Source organism: Anguilla rostrata, chromosome 6 (assembly GCF_018555375.3).
Source record: "Anguilla rostrata isolate EN2019 chromosome 6, ASM1855537v3, whole genome shotgun sequence".
NCBI classification, from domain to species: Eukaryota; Metazoa; Chordata; class Actinopteri; order Anguilliformes; family Anguillidae; genus Anguilla; species Anguilla rostrata.
Window position 1 is genome coordinate 29,971,009 of NC_057938.1, and position 24,496 is coordinate 29,995,504.

General features: G+C 40.7%; 1 protein-coding gene across 3 annotated transcripts in view; it reads right to left on the reverse strand.

Annotated features, from left to right (window-relative positions):
* Nucleotides 1-4,629: 4,629 nt before the first annotated feature.
* The window catches only part of ahctf1 (AT hook containing transcription factor 1), a 224,363-nt gene continuing 204,496 nt past the window's right edge, over nt 4,630-24,496 (reverse strand). For all 3 annotated transcript variants that reach the window (XM_064341031.1, XM_064341029.1, XM_064341030.1), the window contains 2 exons: nt 5,451-5,524; nt 4,630-5,174 (listed from right to left, as the gene is read on the reverse strand). In XM_064341031.1, coding sequence (XP_064197101.1) covers nt 4,982-5,174; nt 5,451-5,524 — 267 coding nt within the window. In that variant the 3' untranslated portion in view covers nt 4,630-4,981. The remainder of the gene's footprint in view (nt 5,175-5,450; nt 5,525-24,496) is intronic.

The window sequence follows — 24,496 nt, forward strand, 5'->3', positions numbered from 1 at the left end:
TAATACTGCATCTGTTGCAACTGCTATGGCTCGCAGGCTGGCATTCCCCAACAGAGTAAAGTATCCTTGAATAGCATCCAATTGGTTTATACTTTTGCTGGAACCCGGGTATCAGACATAAAATTATTGCCAATTACTATTTTCAGATAGTCGCTCCTGTGTTTACAAAAAAAAAAGTTGTGTCCCAAATGCTTGTTCTCTCCCAGGGTGTTACATCCCTCTGCCCCAAATGGGGGTGCCGTTAGCCTAAATCTGTATGGTCGGTCTGTCTGTCTTAGGGAACTGCACTCACCTGCAGGAGACCTATGCACAGACCTCTGAGGTGAGGCTTTCCCTATATAAGGACCTCGTTAGAACGAGCTAGCTCTTGATCTCTGATTGCTCATTTTGCTTTACCCCTGCTAGGGAGCACATGGGCCTTGTAGCTGGGCTGTGCTTCTAGTTTTGTGTTGTAAGCTTTGTCTGTCTGTACATAAATATTTGTTCTCGTACAAACCGGGTGTTGGCTTCTCTAGGTTTACAATGGTTGTTTCCAGCCGTAACACAGGGTTATAGACGGTCTGCCCTGATATTTTCCCTTCTGAGGACAGTTCCTGGTAATATGTGACAAAACTACTCTTCTACTTTTCATCTTTGTCTTTTGGCATGTTGAATGTCTCCAAACAGTCGGCAGATCTGCTTGTTCCCATCCCATGCAGATCTGTTTCACTAGTCTCGTTCTGTCTGCAATCGGTTCACCAGATTTTAATACATTTTCAAAAGCCTGTACAGTCGCACCTTGCGGGTAACATCCAGAATGTTCTTTACAGCTTTTTCCCAGGTGCCCCCTGAATTCACTGTTTCTTTTGTCTTGCATCTGGATCTGTCTGCCATCTTATACCGAACCCAGTCTATGTTTATCTTCTTTGTCTTTTTAACTTTGTCTCTTTCCTCTTGCCTTTCTTTTGCATTTACCAGCATCCTATGTTCTATTAGTGACATTACGCTAAATGTACCTATGAATGGAATATGCCCTTCTGTTACCTTGAGCCTGGCTCACACTTGAATCCCCAAACTCAGGAGGAACCTTTCACCTCCATCAGCTGGCTTTTAAAGAGATGACGACGTGACTCCTCCTTAGGGATAGACCTAAAGTCCTTTTTTTGTTATTTAGCTAAACAGAAGAAAATACTTAACTAGTTTTTCTTGTTTAGCTGAATATAACACTTAACTCCTTTGTTTGTATAGATTAACAGAAGAACACACAACCTTTTTTATAGGAAGACACACTTAATCCTTTTTTATGAGAAGGCACACAGCTCTTTTTCAGTTAGCTTTTAAGGAGGACACACTTCACTCCTTTTTTTTAGGGGAAAACAGACTTAACTCTGACAATTCAAGTACTCATTAACCTTATGCCTAATTACATTGTGACCTACAAAACACGGGAAATTTCACGATCCAAAACCCTTTAGGCGGACAAAATCCTACCTCAATTTGGAGAGGCTTCATCCTGGGGTGCACGGTTGACCTTAAGATTGCAGACTCATTGTGAGACAGCAAAGTTAGGGATAATAATTTAGTCAGGTCGCAGATTAATTAAACAATACAACTTTTATTTGGCCAAATAGGAGAAACTGTTCAAGCACTTATCACAGAGTTCGAGAAGAGAGTCTCAAACTTCTGCCTCTTATTACTTTCTGTAAAGGTTTTAGGCGGCCTTGGTCGAGTCAGACAAGGTGATTCGCATGACTTGACACGTGCTCACTTCTCCACCCGTTCCCACTTTCCTTTTTCCTGAGAACCTTTTCGCTTCACCCCAGAAACCTTGACGAAACACCTACTTTCCTGGTGTTCCTTAGTTTTTATTCTCCCTTTGCATGCAATCTTGTTTTGAACAGCTTGTCTTCAATTTGACATTATACACAGTACATGTTGTTTTCAATAGAAACACACAAACTATTATAGGACATGACATTTTCCAAGCAATGGTCATATATGTATATCATGAATTGGCCCTTTAATAAAATCTTACCATTGAACTTTTATTGGAAACGTCAATTCAAACAAATTGACTCCATAAAGTACACTAAAGTGCAAGAGACAGCAAGATTATGCTCTATTGCTTGTAACAGGTCCTTTGTGAATAAGGCCAATAGAGCCTGACATGACTTGTACAGAGTAGCATATAAATTGCTATACAGCATGAATTGTTAAGCTAAATCATGCGTATCAGGACTCAAAATTTATGTTACATATTTGTGGTATGGCAGTATAGGCACACAATATAATTGTATCATGATACTGATATCTTGCAGTTGTTTGGTGTAGTTGCAATCGCCAATACATTCAGGCTAAACAACCATTCTGTTTAGTATTTGCATTTAATCTGTGAAACAGCTGGATGACAAATTAAAGGAAAAACCTGAAACATAACAAATGTAGAAACATAACAAATGCAGATACTTCCATTTAGGTGTAATGCATGATACAATTAAGCCATACCATAGCCACAGGTCTAGAGATGCGGAAAAAGTTATGGCCTGATGAGTCATCCACCATATTTTCAACAAGTGAGCAAGTCCATATGTACTGTACACCAAGACAATAGTACAGGCTTGAATGCTTCACCTCTACAGTGAGGGGAGACTGTTATGCTATGGGGGGTATTTTCCTTGCAAGGTTTGGGTCCACTTGTGCCCTTAGAGGGAAGGGTCATTGCAAAGCAATACAAATTTGTTCTGAGTGATCACCTTTATTCTATGATGAAACATTTTTGCAACTATTTTTTTCAGACACTAATTTTACATACATAAGTTCCAACTGAGATGATGGACCGTGTCATCAACTACAGAACGTGTCTGATGCAGCAGTGTTTTTTTGTGAATTTTTTAATGGACAGCACACGTACCTTTTGTTGCAGTACGGTGATCAGTTTGGGCAGGACTGCAGCATACTGCAGCCTGGCTTAAACCCAGTCCAGCATGGACCATGTGCAGATACGGATGGAGGGGCTAAGAGTTCTCTCAGTAGAACAATATCAAGGTCTGAGAGGAGAGACTGCAGATGGGGGAAAGACCTCTCAACTATTCTCTTTTCCCCAAAACAAAAATAATCCAAGAACATTTAAATAAAATCCAGAAATGGGTGGAAACCTGGCAAATGAAATTCAATATAGCCAAAATTAAAGTTCTGCATGTGGGGAAAAAATAATAATTAGGCAGTATTCAATGATGTAACAAAAGATGTTTGGTTATACTGCAGTATACTATACAAATTAATATACCTGTATATAGCTGGAGGTGAACCAGACACACAAGCTACAGAGAAATGCATTTTGCATCTGCATGTTTTTTTATATTGTGTCATCTGGCAGGTCCAGACAACGTACTCACTCATGAAACTCAAGGTATTTATTTTGTGCACAGGGGTAGAACAGGAAAATGCTGGAAAACGGCTTTCTATTTTTAATTGTGATTACGGTATAGGATTTTTGTTTGAGCAGATTTGCTTCACATTTCAGTGTCACAGAAGAGCTTAGGCTGTTTTGTTATATGTAAAATAGTAAACATGTAAAATAGTTTACCTTTTTTATTTTTATTTTTTGCAATGATTTGCTATTTTGTGTAGCTGACCTCAACATTACATTCATTTTCACTTGAAAAAGGACTTGCCTTAAATACAACAGCTAAAACCAGTCAGACACATAAATTATTTGTTTTTGATGTTTGTACTGTACATCTTTATTACTGAAGAATGACCATTCATGTAATTTTAATGCATTTCTTAAAGTCTGCAAGGGATGATAATGACGCTATATAATTTAAATCTTTCTGTTCGGGGCAATTTTTTAAAAAGAATTCTGAAAGCATTCAAGTACAAAATGCCTATCGCTGCATAAAAAATATGGGGACTACCATGGTTGTGAAAACATAAGTCAATCTTAAAAGCATAACCCTTTATGTGCAACTTAATCGTATATTGTAAGTAGCAATTTTAATTGAGGGCATTCATTATCAAAATAAGGATTATTACAAGACCAAATATTTGCTTCAGCTTAAATCAGTCAGCACCTTTATTCCATGTACTCACAGAGTGATGGTACAACGTTTCAAATGCCATAAAAGGCACTGACTGATTTGCACAATTAAATTATTGATAGGACATGGGAATTCCACCTACCCTCCCATGACTATGTACACTTGGGGACTGGTTAACAACCCACTTTTTCTCCTGGGCAAAACACTGAAATGGCAGTGCTGAAAATATGAGGTGTGAAAATTATTGTGCAGTCAGTTTGTTTCTTCAAAGAACAGATTAGGACAAATTGTCCAACTGCCTATCCCCTTACTTGATGATTTGGGGTTTCTGCAGGTAATGTATAGAAATCTATTAGTTCCTGCAAACTAACTAAGCAACAGTAAAATAAAAACTGAAATTCAGTCCTAATGAATAATACATCGTATTTTCTGTACATTCATAAAATAAACTGATCAACACATCTACTGCATACCACTACTGCATACTCCGCGGGGAAAATACTGTGTGCAAATAGAAAAAAAATTGTTGCTTCTCTGGTCCAAATCTGGGAAAGAATCCAGACTTGAAACACAATGGCCTGTTTAGTGGGGTTAAAGACAATAAAACGCATTCACAAGTATACAATTTTATTCATACCATTACTGAAAGACTATGTACATTTTATATAAATGTAAGTAGTCTTAGAAAATAAAAACAATTCCCAACTCTCTGCTGGAGTCCCTTCTTCCCCTTCTCGTCATCCAGATCCGTTTTCTCTAAACGTGTTATTTATATAAAATAATTTCTCTCAAATTTAGCTTTGTTCCATAATTGCAAAACCTATTTGTTGATGTTAAATAGATGTGAGCTGGCAACAAACATGGGGAAAAAAGGCTTCATTTGACAAATTTTGGGAGCGTGGAGACTGTTAAGAGTGTCCCTCCCACAAATGTAAAAGATTTTTTGGGGTATGCTGTTGCAGTTACAACATCTTCCTCCGTGTGGCAGGTTTTGGGAAGACTGTCTCCAGCAGGCGTTTCCTGCGGAGGTTCATCCTCTGCAGTGGGCCCTCCCCTTTCTCCTTCCTCTCTACCCCAGGGGCCAGCTCTGGACTGGCCATGGGTGAGATCAGGTTTATTTTTACAGGTGGGGGGCTCCCGGTCCCCACATTCCTCCTGAAAACAAAATAGTCATATTAATAAAAGTTGCAAGCCACAGAGATTACACATGATCTCTCCCAATTCTCTCAGAATTCAGGAAATACTGGTTTTCAGTCATACCATACTCTGGGGTCACCGTTTAGCTTCATTCAGTCCTACTACATTAAAACATCTACTATTGGGCATTCCACTTTCTGCAATGTTCTACTTCCCGGAATTTAGCACAGGGTTTTTTCCTTTGGAGTGTGCATTTTTCCCCCCTACCAAAAACTTTCCTTTAAAAGCTTTTACCTGGTAGTTCTTTTCTTTCGGGGTTTGGCAGTTTCAGTCTTCTGCTGCACAACTTCAGCCCCCATTCCACCTTCCTGCAGGCAAAGAAAACCTCAGTCACATTTGGAGAGAAGGAATTAGAAATCTATGGCGCCACCTAGAGATTGTATTTGGACTTGCTCTGGCTTGGTGGCTTGTGTTGATACACACTTCTTGTTTGGTGGTAGAGTTGATGAAAGAGTTTTGAAAGTTTGGAGGACTTTCAAGAATGTAACTGATGAAAGTTCAAGTTTTAAAAATCAATATTATAAGCAAGGTAAAATGGATTTGCTCCGACAGTGGACCACCATTTTGTTGACAGGTTTTTTGTGGTTTTTTGCCTTTTCAGGAGAATATCTACCTGTCATTAGATAGTTTGCCTCCATTATTAACTAGCTATAGTTAATTACAATCCAAGTGCAACTGAATTTGGTTGTATTTTGTCCTGAGATTCGTATTCTCTGCATTAAGTCAAGCTCGTTCAAAGTGGGTGTTGGACTCCACAAAGGGTGCGCTTAGTTTCCCCTCCTGTTCGTGGTATTCATAGACAGGATCTCAAAGTGCAGGAGTGTGTCCAGTTAGGGGACATAGGAGTGGCATCTCTGCTGTTTGCAGATGACATTGTTCTCTTGTCCTCATCATACTGTGACCTTTGATGAGCACTAGAGCGATTTGCAACTGAGTGTGATGCGGTCGGGATGAGAATCAGCACCTCTAAATCTGTGGCTATGGTCCTCTCCTGGAAAAAGATACTTTGCAAGTAAGGGAGGAGGAACTGCCCCAGGTGGAGGAGTTCAAGTATCTTGGGGTCTCATTCACGAGCGAGGGAAAAAGGGATTTGGAGATTGACGGCCGTCTGGGTACAGCGGCTGCAGTAATGTGGGTATTGAAGAATGATGGTGGTGGTGAAGAGGGAATTGAGCCGAAAGGCAAAGCTCTCGATTTACCAGTTGATCTTTGTCCCTACTCTCACCTATGGTCACGAGCTATGGGTAGTGACCGAAAGAGTGAGACTGCGAATACAAGCGGCCGAAATGGGGTTTCTCCGTAGGGTGGCAGGGCTTACTCTCCTTGATAAGACCTCAAAGTAGAACCGCTCCTCCACATTGAAAGGAGTCAGTTGAGGAGGTTCGGGCATCTGATAAGGATGCCTCCTGGGCGCCTTCCTCTGGAGGTGTTCCGGGCTCGACCACCGAGGAGGAGACCCAGTGACACGCAGGAGGGATTATATTCAACGGCTGGCCTGGGATTGCCTGGAGATTTACCGGGATGAATTGGCGGAAGTCGCTGGGGAGAGGGACGTCTGGGCTACTCTGCTTGCCCCTTTGCCACCGCGACCCTAATCGGTTAGAGAATGGACGGATGGACACCAATATGAGTGTGGCGCCGATCGCTGCGAGGGACGTAACAGTACAGATACAGTGATTGAAATTGAGGGTGATTGAAACTGACTGAACCATTCCAACACATTCTGTGTGAAAGGGATGAAGCTACCATCACCTAAGTTAGCTTTTCAGAGCCTAGTACTGCTGGACTGGAAGTACACAGCAGGAGTGACGTGATCTCACAAAACACAGCAGTACAGAGCATCACAGAATAGCCTAGGAATGTGATCTCACAGAACAGAGCATCACGGAATAGCTTTTCATCATGTCTGGTTTACTCTTGAACCAGAGGTGCGCTTTGGAATGTTTGCTCAGTACTTTCACGAACAAAATCTATTTTTTCCCCTTTAAAAATAACAACTACCGAAAATATTTGAAAAGATACTAGCGGTCTCTCACAGATTCTCAAATATTGCAGATTCTGGATCCTTTGCTGAAGTCAATCACATCCTGTTCGAAGTAGCTAAACTGACCGGCATTTTGCCAGCTTATTTCAATGTTTCACATATACGGACGTAAATGTAATCATGCCTGCTTCCCTGTGCTCTCCCCTCCTCTTTACCTGTCCTTTGCTGTGAGTGCAATATGTTCAGTTACGCATCTTCCGCCGTTAGTTGTACTTTCTGCTAGACTAGTGGAAAAGATTTCCGAACTGGAATCTCGCATCCAGACTCAAGAAATTAGATGAAGTGAATAATTCTTGGACTCCTTTTCGGCCACTCGGATGCCAGCTCCATTTCTTTTTCACATAGCTTATTAGCCCTAGTACACCCCTTGCAACAGGAAGAGTTTGTTATGGTAAGAAGGAAGCATAGTAGCAAAAAACCTATGGTACATATTCAACCCCCTCCGCTAGAACTTTCTAACCCGTTTGCCCCACTTGTTAACACACTGGTCGAGGAAAAATATTTAATAACTGGCGACTCCATAGTCCGAGATGTGAGAGTTTTTAAACAAGCGACTACAGCAAATTGTATTCCTGAATCTAGAGCAACTAACAAGGCAAATATGAAAGGCAATATGCTGCCAAATTGTTATTCATGCCAGCACTAACAACGTCCGCAATCAGAGGTCACAAAAAGTAATTTTGAATCTGTGGGTTTGATGGAGAAGACGATGTCCTGGTCAGTAACCTGCTCCGGTCCCTACCCTATTCAGTGCAGTGATAAAATATAGCAGATTATTGTTGTTAAATTGCTGGTTAGCCGAGTGGTGCATCAAACAATGTGGGGTTTATAGATAATTGGCAAAGTTTTTGGGGCAAGCTGGTCTTTTAAAAAGAGATGGTGTTCACCCATCTTGTGAGGTCACCGCTCTTCTATCTAAATACATAGCCTCTAGTTTGAATTATCAAAATTGACTACTCAGAGCCAAGGCCTGGTTGCAGACATCCTACCCTACACAGACATCTGCTAGCTCCCCAAAACTGCAGAGTACTTCAGACTGTGTCTGTCCCCCATGTTCTAAATAATTTAAATTCTAAAATCCATAAAGTTTGCCAAAAGAATTTGATAAACATATTGTTATTAATTCCAGAAAGAATTTTGAAACATGGACTACTAAACATAAGATCCATTACATTTACATTACATTACAAGCATTTGGCTGATGCTCTTATCCAGAGCGACGTACAACAAAGTGTATAACCATAACCAGGAACAAGTGTGTTGAAAACCCTAGAGAGAAGTACCATTCCAAGTGCAGGGAACAACTGCATAGTTTAACTTCGACCCTGTAGGTTAAACTGATTAACACTAACACAAACAAGAACAGCAACAACGCAGTCTATGCAAAAATAAAAGCAGTAGTTAAGACACGAGTGCATTGACTAAGTCAACTACGAAACAGCTACCTAGTTACAACCCTAAGCTTACAATCAATTTAAAGATTACAGGGAGGTAGGGATGGGGAGAGGTGCAGCCTGAAGAGGTGAGTCTTCAGTTGTCGCTTGAAGTGGATCAGGGTCTCAGCTGTTCTGACCTCCACGGGGAAGTCATTCCACCATTGTGGGGCCAGAATAGACAGAAGACATGATCGGGAAGCGCAAGCGCAAAGAGGGGGAGGTGCCAGGCGTCCTGACGTAGCGGAACGGAGGGGTCTGGCTGGCATGTAGGGTTTGAAGATCATGTGGAGGTATGCTGGGGCTGATCCCTTGACTGCCTGGTCCCTTAATCCTAAGGCAGTTCTTGTGAATTAACTAATCACTGACCATTGTCTTAACATATATCTCACTGAAACATGGCTGAAAGTGGATGAAAACTCTTCTTTAAATGAGTACTCTCCACCTGATTTCATAGGAAGGGAGGAGAGTTCTCTCTAGCATAACTATAATTACGGTACCACACTAAGTGGCACTCTAAATTCCTAAGCCTTGTAGCAGGGCCCGTCTGTCTCCAGGCCACGAACCTCCCAAGGACAAGTTTGAAATATAGCCTATAAGTGTGTCTATGCATATGTGCGTGTGGGTTTCTTTTCTGTCTTTTTATGCGTTTCTAAGAAACCCAAATTGGGGAGCTTGGTCTTTCACCTCATTCTCCCTCAGCCATCCTGAACTGGGAAGCTTGGCCTTTCACCTCATTCTCCCTCTGCCACCATGATAAGGAGGAACTGGCTATGATGCCATGCTGCCCAGGACCCTGAAAGCAACTGATAGATCAAAGACTAAACAATTACTTCTGATTTAAAGCCTGTTTAGGCCAAGTGGTCACCAGATAATTTCGTATTCGTGTTATATGAATGGACACAGCCAATCATTTCCTTTGTTAAATCTTACTTTATGCTTATGTATTAACCATGTACCAATCAGACACATAATATGCATGTTAAAACACTTTTTGCTTATAAAAGCAGAGCCCTGCTTTCTTCAGTTCGGCATTATCCACCTTGTTGTGTTTAGGTACCGGACTCTTTCTGCAGAAATAAATCCTATTTCTTATATAATACCCCTCGTCGTGCCTGGTTATTCAGAGGAGGGAATTTTCTCTACCCAACACATATAGTCAATCCCCTGTCTTTGTTTAGAAGAGGCGATGGTACTCCTACTATTGACAATGCTGTTATTCATGTAATTCCAAAACCAGATTATATATTTGATTCCTTTGAAGTGCTAATAATTAACATTTCTCAGCCTGATGATGATAGGAACTGCCTTTTTTTCTCAGCCCACTGTCTTGGTGGCTGCCTACAGACCTCCTGGCCCATACTCCGGCTTTGGTTACGACTTTGCAGAATTCCTTTCTCACTTAGTTTTAAGCTATGACAAAGTGGTGATATTAGGTGATTTCAACCTGCACTATGAAAATGCAGATGATCCTCTTAAATCTGCATTCATGAGTATCTTAGAATCGATGGGGTTCACTCAAAATGTATTGCAGTCATCCTTTAGACCTGGTCTTAAGCATTGGTGTTGAGATGTCAGTGATGATGTTATCCTCCCACTATTGTGTCTGCCCATTTTCTTATAACACTGCACCTACAGTTGGCTCACCCAATAACATCTGAACCTAAGATGTACACAGGATGCACAATTACAACTACCACAGCTACAAACTTTATTGATACAATTTCGGAATGCTTGGATTTAGACATTTCAGCTTCCTCCATGTCTAATCGATGATCTGGCAGAGTGATTGGCTATTGCGCAACGTAAAACCCATGATGTAGTAGTTTCTCCAATAAAAAGAAAAAAAGTAATTGAGAAAAGACTTATACCTCGGTATACTGACCATACACAGGCTCTTAAACAGAAGTCTCACCAACTGGAACGTTGCGCAAGTGGCGTTCCACTAAACAGCAAATATATCACCGGGCCAGGAAAGAGAGTCATTGTGCCTATAAGCATTCCCTCTCAAATGCAAGGTCTACTTCATTTTCAAAGCTCATACAAGAATAATACCCAGTTCCTATTCAAAACAGTTGCCAATCTAACTGATAATCATGCAGCAACTGAACCTAAAATTCCAGCTTTGTGTAGCAGTAACGATTTCTTGACTTTCTTTTGCAGTAAAATAATAGGAATCAAAGAAAACATATCTGCTTCCACACAGGTCAACAACAGCTTTATTGATTTCAAGACATGCCTCCAACATAGAATGACTGGAATCCTTTACTCCCATACTTCTGACTGAACTAGTTAAACAAGTTTCTTCTTCCAAATCAACTACTGGCACTCATGACCCAATACTCACGAAACTACTGAAGGGGCTATTGCCTGTTCTTAGCAAACCAATTCTTCATATAATTAACTCTTCACTGTTATCCAGCTATTTTCCCTTGTATCTTTTAAGAAGGCAGAAATCAAGCCACTGCTCAAGAGTTAAAATATGGATCAGACAGACCAGGCTAACTATAGATCTATTTCATCTCTAATTTCTATCAAAGGTTCTTGAGAAATGTGTAGTACAACAACTTTCTTTTCTTTTTTTTTACAGGATAACAATGTGTATGAGAGGTTTCCGTCTGGTTTTAGGAAGCATCATAGTACTGAGATAGCCCTTGCCCAAGTATTGAACGATTGGTTTCTCTCCGTTGATTGTGGATGTATCTCTGTTCTTGTCCTACTTGACCTGAGTGCTGCCTGGATACTATAGACCACTATATCAGGTTAGAAAAATCAGTTGGTGTCACTCGGCAAGCCCTTATGTGGTTTAAATCCCATCTCACTGACAGATCTCAGGCTGTTAGGCTAAATAATAAGTCCTCTGAATAATGCAGCTGCTAGAGTACTTACGAGAATGAAGAAATGGGAACATATCAGTCCAGTGCTTAAATCTCTTCACTGGCTGCCTGTCAAAATGATTGAATATAAGATCTTGTTGTTTACGTATAAAGCTTTAAACGGTTTAGCCCCTGACTATCTTAGTGAGTTACTTATTCCTTACTCTCCTCCAAGATTACTTTGTTCACAGGATGCTGGTTATGTGAAAATTCCATGTGTATCTAAAATTACAATAGAGCTCCTGTCTTCTCGAACAAACTCTCTATGTATGTGCGGGCTTCAGACACTTTCTGTCTAAGTGTAGGGTTAAAACTTACTTCTTTAGTCAGTCCTATAATTAGCCATTCCTATAGTCCTATTATCCTGTTAAATAGCCAAGTATATTCACAAAGTTTATGAAATTAAACACAGATGTCTGGCCTGGGTAGGGAGGTTAGTGTTAAGTGTCAAGCTCGCTTTTACTGAGTGGACACGCTAGTCAGCTTAGTCTCAAGTGTCATGCTGGCCTTTACGGAGCTGACACACTTGGTAGCTTAGCATCAAGTGTCAAGTTGGCCTTAACCCTGTCTTCTCTGTTTCTCTTTCCATAGGGCTCCCGCACTTACCTCGCCCTGAGTTCAAAGACTGCTACAGCCTGCTTCCCCAGCCTGAGTCCAACCAACCAACCCTCTCCTGCGCTCTATGGCCATGAACTGCTTCAGCCCTATTCCTCCCCTGTCCATAACTTGACGCAGCATGGAGCTCCAGATCAGTCACCTGGCTCCTTTAAACAGTACTACTATTTAGGGGTTCAAGTCTGGTGTTTGCTCTTTTTGCTCTGTTTCTTGCCTTGCTACTCTGTAAAGCGTATTTGTAACAGTTCTCTGTAAAAGGCACAATACAAATAAAATTGAATTGACTGATATCATGGACGTTGAACCAAAAGTAAATGAAACATGCTGGTCCACTTTAACAATGCAGATAATTATAAAGATAGGCAAAGAGACAAAATGTAAAAAATGAAATGTCAGAACATTAACCCGCTGTAGTAGGGCTGCTACTGGTCACATTGCATTAATAATAGTGGGTGCATACTAACCAGTGCTAATGCAGAGGCTAACACTATCAATGGAACTCCATTGGAAACAAACCAATACCCTATTCCATAGGGCCGCTAGCTAGTGGTAGCGAAGTGGTGAACGCTAAATGGGAAGCTCTACTGAGCAAAAATCAATTATGCAGTAGCGGCGCTCTAGCTAGCATTAACAGGCCTAATAATGCTTCAATGCATGTAGCTGATAGCTCCAGTGATAACAGCAGAATGCTAGTTGGAAACAACAGCATAGAGGATCCAGTTGAACTAATCTCTTCATTGTTAACAGCAATGAAATGTGAGAGAAAGAGTAAAGAACCCATTAAACACAGCCCCTACAATGGGCAGCACGGGAGCCTTACAGGGCACAGTTCAACCTTGTGACAACTGCTAACTGGTCCTCAGCGAAGAGAGTACCTCAGCTAAAAAAAGGAGGCCCGGAGGCAGTAAGCCGGGGGAGAGGGGGGGGATAGGAGGAGTATTCTGGCAGGCAGTGAGAGGAGATGACTCAAACTAGGCTAGCAGGCTGTCTGAGTTCAGTATAATTCAACTATCTATGCATCTTGGGGACCTAGGGTAATTATTTTAGTCAACATACACAACCCAAATTATTTGTAATGGACAGGAATTAAAGGTTTCCATCCAAAATATTCCCATCTCTGCCTTTCCATCCATGTTTGGACTGAGTCCGACCGCAGTTGCCACATTATAGAAGGGAACAAACTTACTAGGAAGGATAGAGCCAGTAAGAGAGGAGACGATAGACATTTGTTGCATAGGGGACTGTGAACTTAATCCATGTATCCTGCTGACAGTAGTACAATGCGCTTTGAAAATGTAAAATGAACAAGACTGTCAGGGAGGTGAGACTTATGGGTGACTTTAACCTCTTAGCACAAAGCCCCTAGTGGTTGGCACGCCGACGTGCCGAGATTACTAAACTCAGACATTCAGTGCTACTGCAACCAAAGTATGAGTTAAAAACAGAAACGTGTTGTTTTAGTTTCATTAGTAGATGATACACAACAACTATGCTGAATATGCAGTTTCGCAGCGCCATCATTGTCGCTCTGGTCATTCATTTAACACACACCCCCACCCATCAGTCTCATCTGCAACTACACCCCCTGCATATGACATAATGGGCAATATTGTCTGTCTTGGTGTTCATAAAAATATTCTTTCACCACTCAAAAATCATATTCCGTCATAGCAACAATATAAACTCGACAATAGCCCTAAGGTATGCCAATACAGCAGTGAAAACGCTGCTCACTGAATAACTAAATAAACGAGAAAAAGTTTTTTTAAAAAGATACCATGTCATTCTACAGTCAATATCTGGGACTAAATATTGAATAAATATACAACCTTACCCTTGGCTTTACGCATAGAGATGTCCCTTTTGAGACTGAGTGGTCATATATTGTCTTGTACAATCCGTTTGTAAAATATATGCGCATTTGGGATGCCTGGGTACCTTCCAAAATAGCTGTGCGTAATACCACACGTGTTGTTTACGGCATTATCGCCCTTTTTAGTACAGTCTGGCTTGATTGACAATTCATTTATTCAGTAGGTGAGAGTATAAGCTTTCTAACGATGTATAACATGTCTAATTTTACTTTTGGAATAGGTTTAGTTTTATAGGTCAGCATAATCGAAAGTGTTATGATCGCATTCACTTATGCATTCACTATGTGGTAGCAGTAAAAGACGCTGCACCTAATGAAACGTTGTCAATGATTTTCGTAATTTCTTGGAAAATACTATTATTATTGAGGACTTCTGGGCATAGCTAAGCCATATGTTTGCTGATAGACCAAGCTGACATCGTTTCCTGGTGTAAGACAGAAGCGGATATAACTATAGCCTATCATTGTTTTCCTGTCTCTGTCTCTATCTACTGAAAACAGATAAGATTTCATCATTGTTATGTAAGTATTACTGCTCAAAATATTTCGGTTATATACGTTATTTTTTTGAGTTGTGAGTGTCTTTAAATAGGTTGGTGGTATTTTATAATGAGGATATTTCACACTGTAATGTAAGCGTTTGTTGGTAGTCTAGTAGTTTTTGTGATGCATGCAACAGTGATGACGAGAGTGTTTGGACAGTGCCAAAAGGTGGTGGACGGTTGAAAATTGTTTTCATGTCGTCCCATCCCCATACGAGAGTACAGTATAGAAATACATACAAGAGTTAATTATTACACATTTACACAATATTTTTGCATTATTTTAAAATCTGATATCAATGTTTCATCTTAAACCTTCATAAGGGGCTCATATATATGCTTTACAATGGACAAAAAGTATTATATTCCTTTTTGGAGAGATTTTGGATATGTTTCTGGACCCCTAGCTATTTTAGACCACTGTACTGACGGAAAGGTTGTAATTCCCACTTGAAAATGATGCAACAGTGAGTTTCTTGAGTAAAAACAGTTGATTTGTAGTGAAATACGTGAATATGTTGTGATTTACAGCAATGCATAATTTAGACATTTTGGGTAGATTTGGAGACGCTGGGTACACTGCTTAGTTTTTGCTTCATACATCTATAGTAGTTCTACATAGATTTTATGAACTTGTGGTCAAGAAGTTTTTGATCTAGCACATGTATTAGTTTAACCTGCTGTATATATGCAATCTCTCAGTATTTCATTGCAAACTTAAAAAGTGCAAATTCATTTTTGATTTTTTGTCAAAACAGTTGCATTTGTGGCACTTTATTTCTTCCAAAATTATGAGTATAAACTAATCTGCATTAGTATTGTAAGTAGTACAAATGTCTTGCTTCATTTAAGCCATTTTTCAAGTCTCTGTGGTGTTCACATCTGGAGTTATAAAGCTTTAAATAGGGTACCCCCTAAATGGGCAAGGATTGGCAAGATTTGGCATGTGCGCTATGAGGTTAATTACCATGCTATTAATTGGGAATTGATGACAAAGAAAGACAAGAAAAAAGTAAGGAACAATTTCCAGATGTTGTAAATGACCCTTTTTTGGCACAGGTCAGTCAGCCTACAAGAGAGAAATCAATTCCAGATCTGATGCTATGTAATGATCCTGGCAGAATTTGCAGCATAGAGCTAATAGACTCTTGAGACAAAGGATTTTTGCGCAGTTCATTTAGATGTATTTTGGCAAATTAATAGAACCTCCTCTTAAATCCAGAATTTTTACTTCTAGGCATGTCACTTTAACATGATAGCAGGGTTTTCCCTACCATAGAAAGGCTTAGGCGCAGCGCCTAAGTGATTTTGCAGAGCACCTTCAGCCGAATGAACGTAAAAAGGCATTCAGGCGACATATCAGAATGAATGTAAAAACAACGGTGATGCGCTGACCAAAAAAAAAAAAAAAACGGAGAGGTGGCTTTATGGTTTTAAACACTATGATGCGCTATGATGGTATTATAAATAGAAGTGGGTGATTGACGAGCGTTTTTATGTTTTTATGCATGGTAGGTTAAATGCATTTACAGAATATAGCGTTTTTTCCCAAAGATGGTATTTCTCGATATAATTGTGCCGCCGTGTTAACACATTACTACGGTTGCGTGTCAGGCACTCTTCACGGTAAGAAGAAATTTTAGGATAGCGCTTCCGATTTTGCTTGTGTTGAAAGTGCTGCGACGGAAACGATTTACCCACTAGCCACATCTGTCAAAAATGTAAACAAGTAATCCAGTTTTCACGGTCGGGAAGAAGTTTATGACAACGTTAGCCAGCGATGCTAGTTAGTTGACGTTACATAAAGATACCTCGATTGAACTAACGTTAGTATAGGTGGCTTCGTAGCTAAACAAAGTTAGGCTGTGTTCACACGTAACATCTTTTTCTGATGAAAACTGCTGGTCAAAGCGTTTTTTCATATATTAAAAAACGCTGTTCCAAAATATAGTTGAGAGAGCCTAAGCCCTCTGAAAACCTAAGGAAAACCCTGGATAGTAAATTTAAGTACAACCCCAATCCCAAAAAATTTGGGACGGTAAATGAAATGCAAATAAAAACAGAAACCAGTAGTTTGTAAATTTACTTTGACTTGTATTCAAACAAAGACAGTATAAAGACAAGGTATTTTATGTTTTACCTAATCAACCTCATTGTTTTTTGAAGATATACGTTTATTATGAAATTTATGCCAAAAAAGTTAGAACAGTTGAGTGTTTACCACTGTGTAACATCACCATTTCTTTTAATAACACTTAAGCATTTGGGCACTGAAGACACCAGTTGGTTAAGTTTAGCAAGCGGGATTTTCCCCCATTCTTCCATTATGCAGGCCTTCAGCTGCGCAATTGTACGGGGCGCCTTCGTTGCTGTATTTTGCGCGTCATAATGCACCACACATTCCCAATTGGAGACAGGTCAGGACTGCAGGCCTGGACTTTCCCCCCCTCTGCCTCACAGGTTGATGATAAGATAGCTTCCTGCCTGACTGACATCTCTACCTGGATGGCTAGCAAACACCTGAAGCTCAACCTCAAAGAAAGTGAGCTGCTCTTCTTCTCATACAAGACCTCCTTACTACGTGAGCTCTCAATCACAGTTGATGCCACCACAGTGACTGCCTCTCACTCTGCAAAGAGCTTGGGGGTGGTCCTGGATGACCAACTGGACCTCAAGGAGCACATCAAGGCAACATCACGATCCTGCAGATTCCTTCTGTACAACATCAGAAGGATTCGACCATACCTGACTATGCACTCTACCCAGCTGCTCGTCCAGGCTACGGTGACCTCTCGCCTTGATTACAGCAACTCCTTGCAAGCCTGCCAGCTTGTGCCATACAGCCACTACAGATGATTCAAAATGCCGCTGCCCGACTCATCTACAACCTTCCCAAATTCTCCCACGTCACTCCTCTGCTGCGATCACTCTACTGGCTACCAGTCGCTGCCAGGATTTGGTTCAAAGTCCTGACCCTTCGCCTACACTGCAGCCAACAGGACAGCCCCTATCTACTTGTAGGACATGATTCAATCCTATACGCCTGCTCGACCACTCCGCTCTGCAGCAGCAGGGCACCTTGTAGGCCCTCCCACACGAGTAAAGGGATCACAGAGCCACCCTAGCTCCTCAGTAGTGGAACAAACTCCCTGTCCCTCTTTGAACCTCTCCCTCACTACCCATCTTCCGTCGTGGTCTGAAGACTCATCTCTTTCTCTTCAGACTATACCTGGACTAACTACCACCACTCTATAAGTGGCACTCATGACACTTGTTACATGTTCCCCCATCCCAGCACTTTTTGGTAATTTTTATTTGTCCTAATATTGTAGCTTGTTCTTCTGCCTAGTTGGATTGGCAGAGGTTAGGTCAGAATAGTGTTCACTAGAGCCCGACCGATATATCGGCAACTTTTTTGACGACATCGGGATCGGCAGTTATGCAGCCAATGTGTCCCGATTTTTAAATAAGTATAATAAACAAAAAAAACATTGATTATTTATCTGTACTTGTCTGTTCGAACGTTGTAATTGCTATTTACTAGAATTATCCAGTAGAGGGAGCTCCAATACAAATGTGAACTGCAGCAGCTGACACGCTACTTCTGTAATAAGACGTTTGTCACTCGTGCCTCATCCAATATTCTCCACTGCAAGACTTGTCTGCACAGATTCGATTGCCGCAATAAAGGTATGTATATTTAGTGAAAGTTTTTAATTAAATGCGTTTATATGACCACTATGTTTATCAATCCTCATTATCAAGCGAGCGAGCTAGCTAACATATTTGGTTCACTTTAGCAAGCTAGCTGGCTAGCAAGCCTTTATGAAGTGGCAGTGAGCACATAAGCAGCGTAGGATCTACGTTTCCAGAGGACATCGCTCTATTCTCAAATAAATAACCAGCCAAAATAAAATGGTGATTGAATGCATCACACATTAGTTTTTTTCACCACCGAATTCTTATGGACAGGGAAGCTCGCTAGATAAAGTCTTACTCTTTCAGATCATGTAGTAAGAATACAATAAGAAAATATAATTCATTTACTGAGAATAGATGGTGTTAATATATATATTTAATTTAATATCATCTTTTACATTTTATTTATCAAAAAGTTCTTTGTGCGTTCATTTTCATTTATTTGTTTGCTTATAAGTTAAATGTTCTCAAATATAGAAACTTTGATAAAATATAAGTTTTTCAAATTGATTTGAAAATGTTGCACTTTTTGACAAAATATCGGTCAAAACATCGGTAATCGGTGGGCTAGGACTCTCCAAAATCGGGATCAGCATCGAACCCAAAAATCTGGCATCGGTCGGGCTCTAGTGTTCACTGTGTGAACTAAACTGTGTTCTTGGCTAGAAATAGCTGTACAAAATAAGTATTGAAATCAAAAAAAGAAGATTCAATGTCTTCAAAAGAAATCAAAGGAGAGAAATGAAATACAGGTGTCAACAGGCATTTGGGTGCAGCAGTACACGATCTGTGTGGCTCAAAGTTGAGAGGCAATTTCTTCCTCGCTTCTCAACTGTAATAATATTTCCACTTCTTTGTGGGTCCAGGTATTTCTTCTGTATGCCATTTTTTCAGTTGAGAGATAGGTGCGCGTGAACGCAGATCTGTAACGTAATTCGAACACCGCCCAGAAAGCAGTCGTCGATGCTGCTTTCCGTTCCCACAGGAGAAATGCAGTAGTCGAGGCGCCTCAAAAACACTGGGAGAGGCGTTTTCGATGCAGTATTTTAAAAGCCGTGTTCACACAGACATAAGTGTGGTATCGAAGCCGTCTCGAAAACTCTTTTTTCTTCTGTGTGAAAGGGGTATTACTGAACCTGTGTTTTGTAGTTGTCCATGACCATGAAATGCACTTTTGTACGTCACTTTGGACAAAAGTGTCTGCCAAATAAATGTAATGTAATGCAGGCAGGCCAATCTAGAAACTGCACTCTCTGCTTACGCAGCCATGCACTTGTAATCCAGGCAGAATGTGGTTTGGCGTTGTCCTGCTGGAAAATGCAGAGACGTCCCTGGAGAAGACGGCGTCTGGATCGCAGCATATGTTGCTCCAAATTTTGTACATATCTTTCTGCATTAACGGTGCTCTCACAGATGTGTAAGTTACCCATGCCATGCGCACTGACACACCCCCATACCATGACAGACGCTGGATTTTGGACCTGACACTGATAGCAGCTTGGGTGGTCCTTTTCCTCTTTGGCCCGGAGAACACAACAGATTTTTTGTCCAAAAACTATTTGAAATGTTGACTCGTCGGACCACAAAACATACTTCCACTGTGCTACTGTCCATCTCAGATGAGACCGAGCCCAGAGAAGTCGGCTGCGCTTCTGGACAGTATTCCCGAGCCCATGTCATGATATCCATTACAGACGCATGACGATTTTTAAGACAGTGGCGCCTGAGGGATCGGAGATCACGTCCATTCAGAAGTGGTTTTCGGCCTTGCCCTTTACGCACCAAGATTTTACCGGATTCCTTGAATCTTTTAATTATATTGTGCACTGTTGAGGGTGAAATTCCCAAAATCCTACCGATTTCTTTGGGGAACGTTGTTCTCAAAGTGCTGGACTATTTGCTGATGCATCTGTTGGCAAATTGGCGAGCCTCGACCCATCCTTGCTCTTGAAGGACTAGGCCTTTCTTGGAGGCTCCTTATATACTATAACACGATTGCCTCACCTGTTTAACATCACCTGTTTCACATCACCTTGCTATTTCAACTTGTCACATTGTTACTAGTCCTAAATTTCCCCTGTCCAAACTTTTTTGGAACGTGTTGCAGGCATAAATTTCATAATAAATGTATATCTTCAAAACACAATGAAGTTGATAAGGTAAAATATGAAATACCTTGTCTTTATACTGTTTTTGTTTGAATACAAGTCAAAGTAAATTTAGACATTACTGATTTCTGTTTTTATTTGCATTTTATTTACCGTCCCAACTTTTTTGGAATTTGGGGTTGTAATATAGACTTTGGTTAACCTTCTTGATGGGAAAACTTTGAATGAAAAATGGGGCAGGTGCAAATGGGTTATCGATCAAATCTGTTCAGGTTGGTATTGTGGTGCAGCAGTAAGAAAGGCCCACAGGATGCTGGGATATATAGCCAAAAGTATAAATAAAGGAAGTTATACTTATCTTAGGGCTGAGTGATAAATTGATTTAAAGACCCTGCGCAGTCAAAATCATGATTTTAAAATGCTTATATTATGATCAAAGACTATAAGGTTACTTACACATTGATTATAAAAGTATTTCATACATGTATGTAACGAATTAGATTTTTTCCCCCTAAAAACTATACAATGCACGTCATTGCCGCCTGGTGGAGTATTTGGTATTGGTGGTTTTGAGACCAAGATTGTGATGTCATAAATGTTTCTAATTTGCATTGACCAATGTGCGGTGGCCAAAACACTCACCCAGTATGAATATTTATGTAGTGTGCGCTCCCAAGTTCAAAGCCATGACCAAATTCTCAAATACATATTGCGTGGGTCTGCTGCTAACATTAGCTAACTATCCAGTTCAACAATGCTGTCCTAACCTCACTTTACTTTGCTGTCGATGTTGTTTAGCCCAAACGGACGTTTACCGGTTGAACGGAGCGGTTCCGGTAAGCATCCGTTCGGGCTAGATGACGTTCTGCTATTAATCGAATCAAGCCTACAAACTATTACGTTACCGTTAACCTCATCTCCCCAATTTACTTGCTGTCTGGCTATCTATAATTTTGCTAATGTAGCAATGAGCTGTACTTATCTTGTGTAAATATAGCTAAAGTTAGCTGGCGAGTATAACGTTACTTTATTCTCCAGACTGTTATAACATTACTGCCGCAAAAAAAACAATCGATAATGTTATGTGCTAACGTAGGTTATCCTATTACTTTAGGGTCCTATATTGTAGGTTACGGTATATGATGGTATTACTATTACGTTACAGCTAACGTAATCGAATCAAGCCTACAGATCACGTTAAACTCACCTCCCCAATTTAATTGATGACTGGCTATCGATACTGTTATCTGCTAATGTAGAGATGAGCTGTTCTTACTGCTATTTGTCCATCCTGTCTAGCTAGGTGATGAGTTTACTTTATTCTCCAGACTGTCATGTTGCCGCCAAAAAGAGACGTGGAGTGTCAGTGGGAGCCACAACAAATGACACGTGACATAGGCTGCCATAGGATTAACAGCGATGGGCTCATACATATACGGTTCAATATTTCTAATATTTCTACTCTGTGATTGCTGTACTCGTTATCCATTATTACGGTCGTATAATGACTAGCTAACGTTAGCTAACAACTGACGTTATGTGGAGTGAGCGCTGATCCAGGTCAGTGGGAGTGAGCGGCCCGGGCTGTCAATCAAGTGAATGCATAAATAATTAGGACAGAACTGACACGCCCAGCCAGTCTTGAGTCTGCTATATTAAGAAATTCAGGTTTTTAATCTTTTCAAAGTCTAATAAGTAGAAAAAATACATATATATTTTAATTTAGTAACTAAAGGAACAATATAATGTAAGAAAAAGGAGGCTGCACAGGGTCTTTAATCAAATAATTAGAATTTCTGTTTTAGCACGATGTGCAAAATGGCCAAATCGCAAAATCACACTACTATTATCTCACATAATTAGTGTGGTTGCCTTTGGCAAACACACTACTATTATCTCACATATTTATTATTATTATTATTATTTATTATTCCACCCATTTTTTGGACCGCTCCTCCTCCCAGAGTTTTCGCACCACGTACACGCACATGCAATATGTCAAATCGAGCGGCTTCACTGGGAATGGTGTGCTATTGCTTTGTGGAAAGTTTCGGAGCATGGTTTTTGAAAGATTTGACTTTTTGTGGGCAATTTTCCCAAGGATAAATGCAGAAGTCTTATTACATATTATGGCATTGAGACGCTTCAACCGTACAAATTGTTTAAGATGTAGAGCGCAAACCTAAGGATAGGATCATCGTGACCACATCGATCAGGACTCCAACCCTGTAGAGTAAGCTTGTTCAGCAGCAAGAATCCTACCAAGTACAAAGTACAAACTAGCACTGGATCACCCTTGTGATGTCACAATGCTGTCTTCTCACCCTTGTGATGTCACAATGATCTGTCTTCTAGCAGCTGTACTCTGGTCTCTCTCTGGATTTGAACATTCCGCCATTCATCTCTATGGGGAAAAACTGCCCATGAATTGTGGGATGCCTCATTGGACTTCGTAGAGAGTCCTTTGTTCATTGGTGAAGATTAGCCCCACCCCCTTTCCTGATTGGCTGATTTTTTATATTTCATAACTTTTGAACCACTTGTCGTACGGGGTTGTGGGATGCCTCATTGGCCGCGGTAGTGTCCTTAATCCATTGGTGTAGGTTAGCCTTGCCCCCTTTCCTGATTGGCCGAAGTTTGATATTTCATAACTTTTGAACCGTTTGTCATAAAGAATTATGGGTCATCTCACTGAACTCGGTAAAGACCTAGAAACCGCCTAGAACACCACAGCAAGCACCTAGCAACCCCCTAGCAACCGCCAAGAACTCCATACCAACCACCAAGCAACACCCTTGTAACCGCCTAGAACTCTATACAAACCACCTAGCAACACCCTAGCAACCACCTAGAACACCCTAGCAACCGCCTAGATCTCCATAGCAACCACCTAGAAATCCATAGCAACTACCTAGCGACCACCTAGAAGGCCCTTAGCAACTGCCTAGAACCCCATAGCAACCACCTTGCAACACCCTAGCAACCACCTAGAACACGCTAGCACCCGCATACTATGAGTAAAACACTGAGATGTCAAGTTTTGATGAAGAGTTAATTTAGCTCTGTATATATGTGTCGCAAATCAACTCGTTGCTGTGATGTTATAGCACATACACAATGCTTTGTCTCGACTCATACTACAGACACTGTTCACTCTGTTCAGCACAAAGTGGACTTTGCATTGGCGGCAACCACACTTCACAATTTCTGCAGGAATTGTCTAGTTTTTATCATTATTACTATTAGCAAGAAAACGTTACAGCATTACAGCAACAAGTCACATGGAAATTGTGAAAGTTTATTTGTTTCTCTGTCAAGCAGAACATTCTCGAAAACTATCAATCAATCACCCATCACATTCCTGGATCCTACGCTCATGAACGAAGGTTTAGAGATAGTCAGAACTAGTGGGCACGCTGTCAAGATGGCAACAAACGCTTTGATAAACAATGCGCTTGTTCCCAAAAAAGGCAATGTCATTTTGGTGATTTTGAAGTGATTTGGTTTTACGAGGTCTGACGTCAAGCAAACCACTGTCCTGTGTAAGATCTGTCAAAAGTCTATTGCAACTAAAGGTGTGAGCACGACAAAGTTATTCCAGCACCATCAGCGTAAACATGCAGCGGAATGGGAGCAATGCCAGATACTGCAAGATGCAGATGCTAGCTGCAGTCCTAAAATGCCTGCTAAAAAGCAGATAACATCAGCTGCATAATTTTCCAGTGTCATCCCATATTACAAGGGGCCCCGATGGAAGGCAATTACAGATGCTGAGACACGTCATTTCGTGAAGGATATAGCCCCCATCTACACAGTCAGAAAGTCTGGGAAGTTTATCAAGATGCTGCAAACCAAACCCTCAATGCAAAATACATGGTGGAAAGCCACAAATATATTGCAGAAGTAGCACTGTCGCATCTGTACAACACTACACGAGAAAGAGTCACAGAGCAACAAGAGAATGTATCGTTTTATTCCACCACTACAGACCTAAGGTCCAACCGAACCATGCAACCATACATGAGCCATACATGTTAGGAAAATGGCGAGCATTGTTGGGCTGAACGGCTTGTTCTCGTCATTATATTAT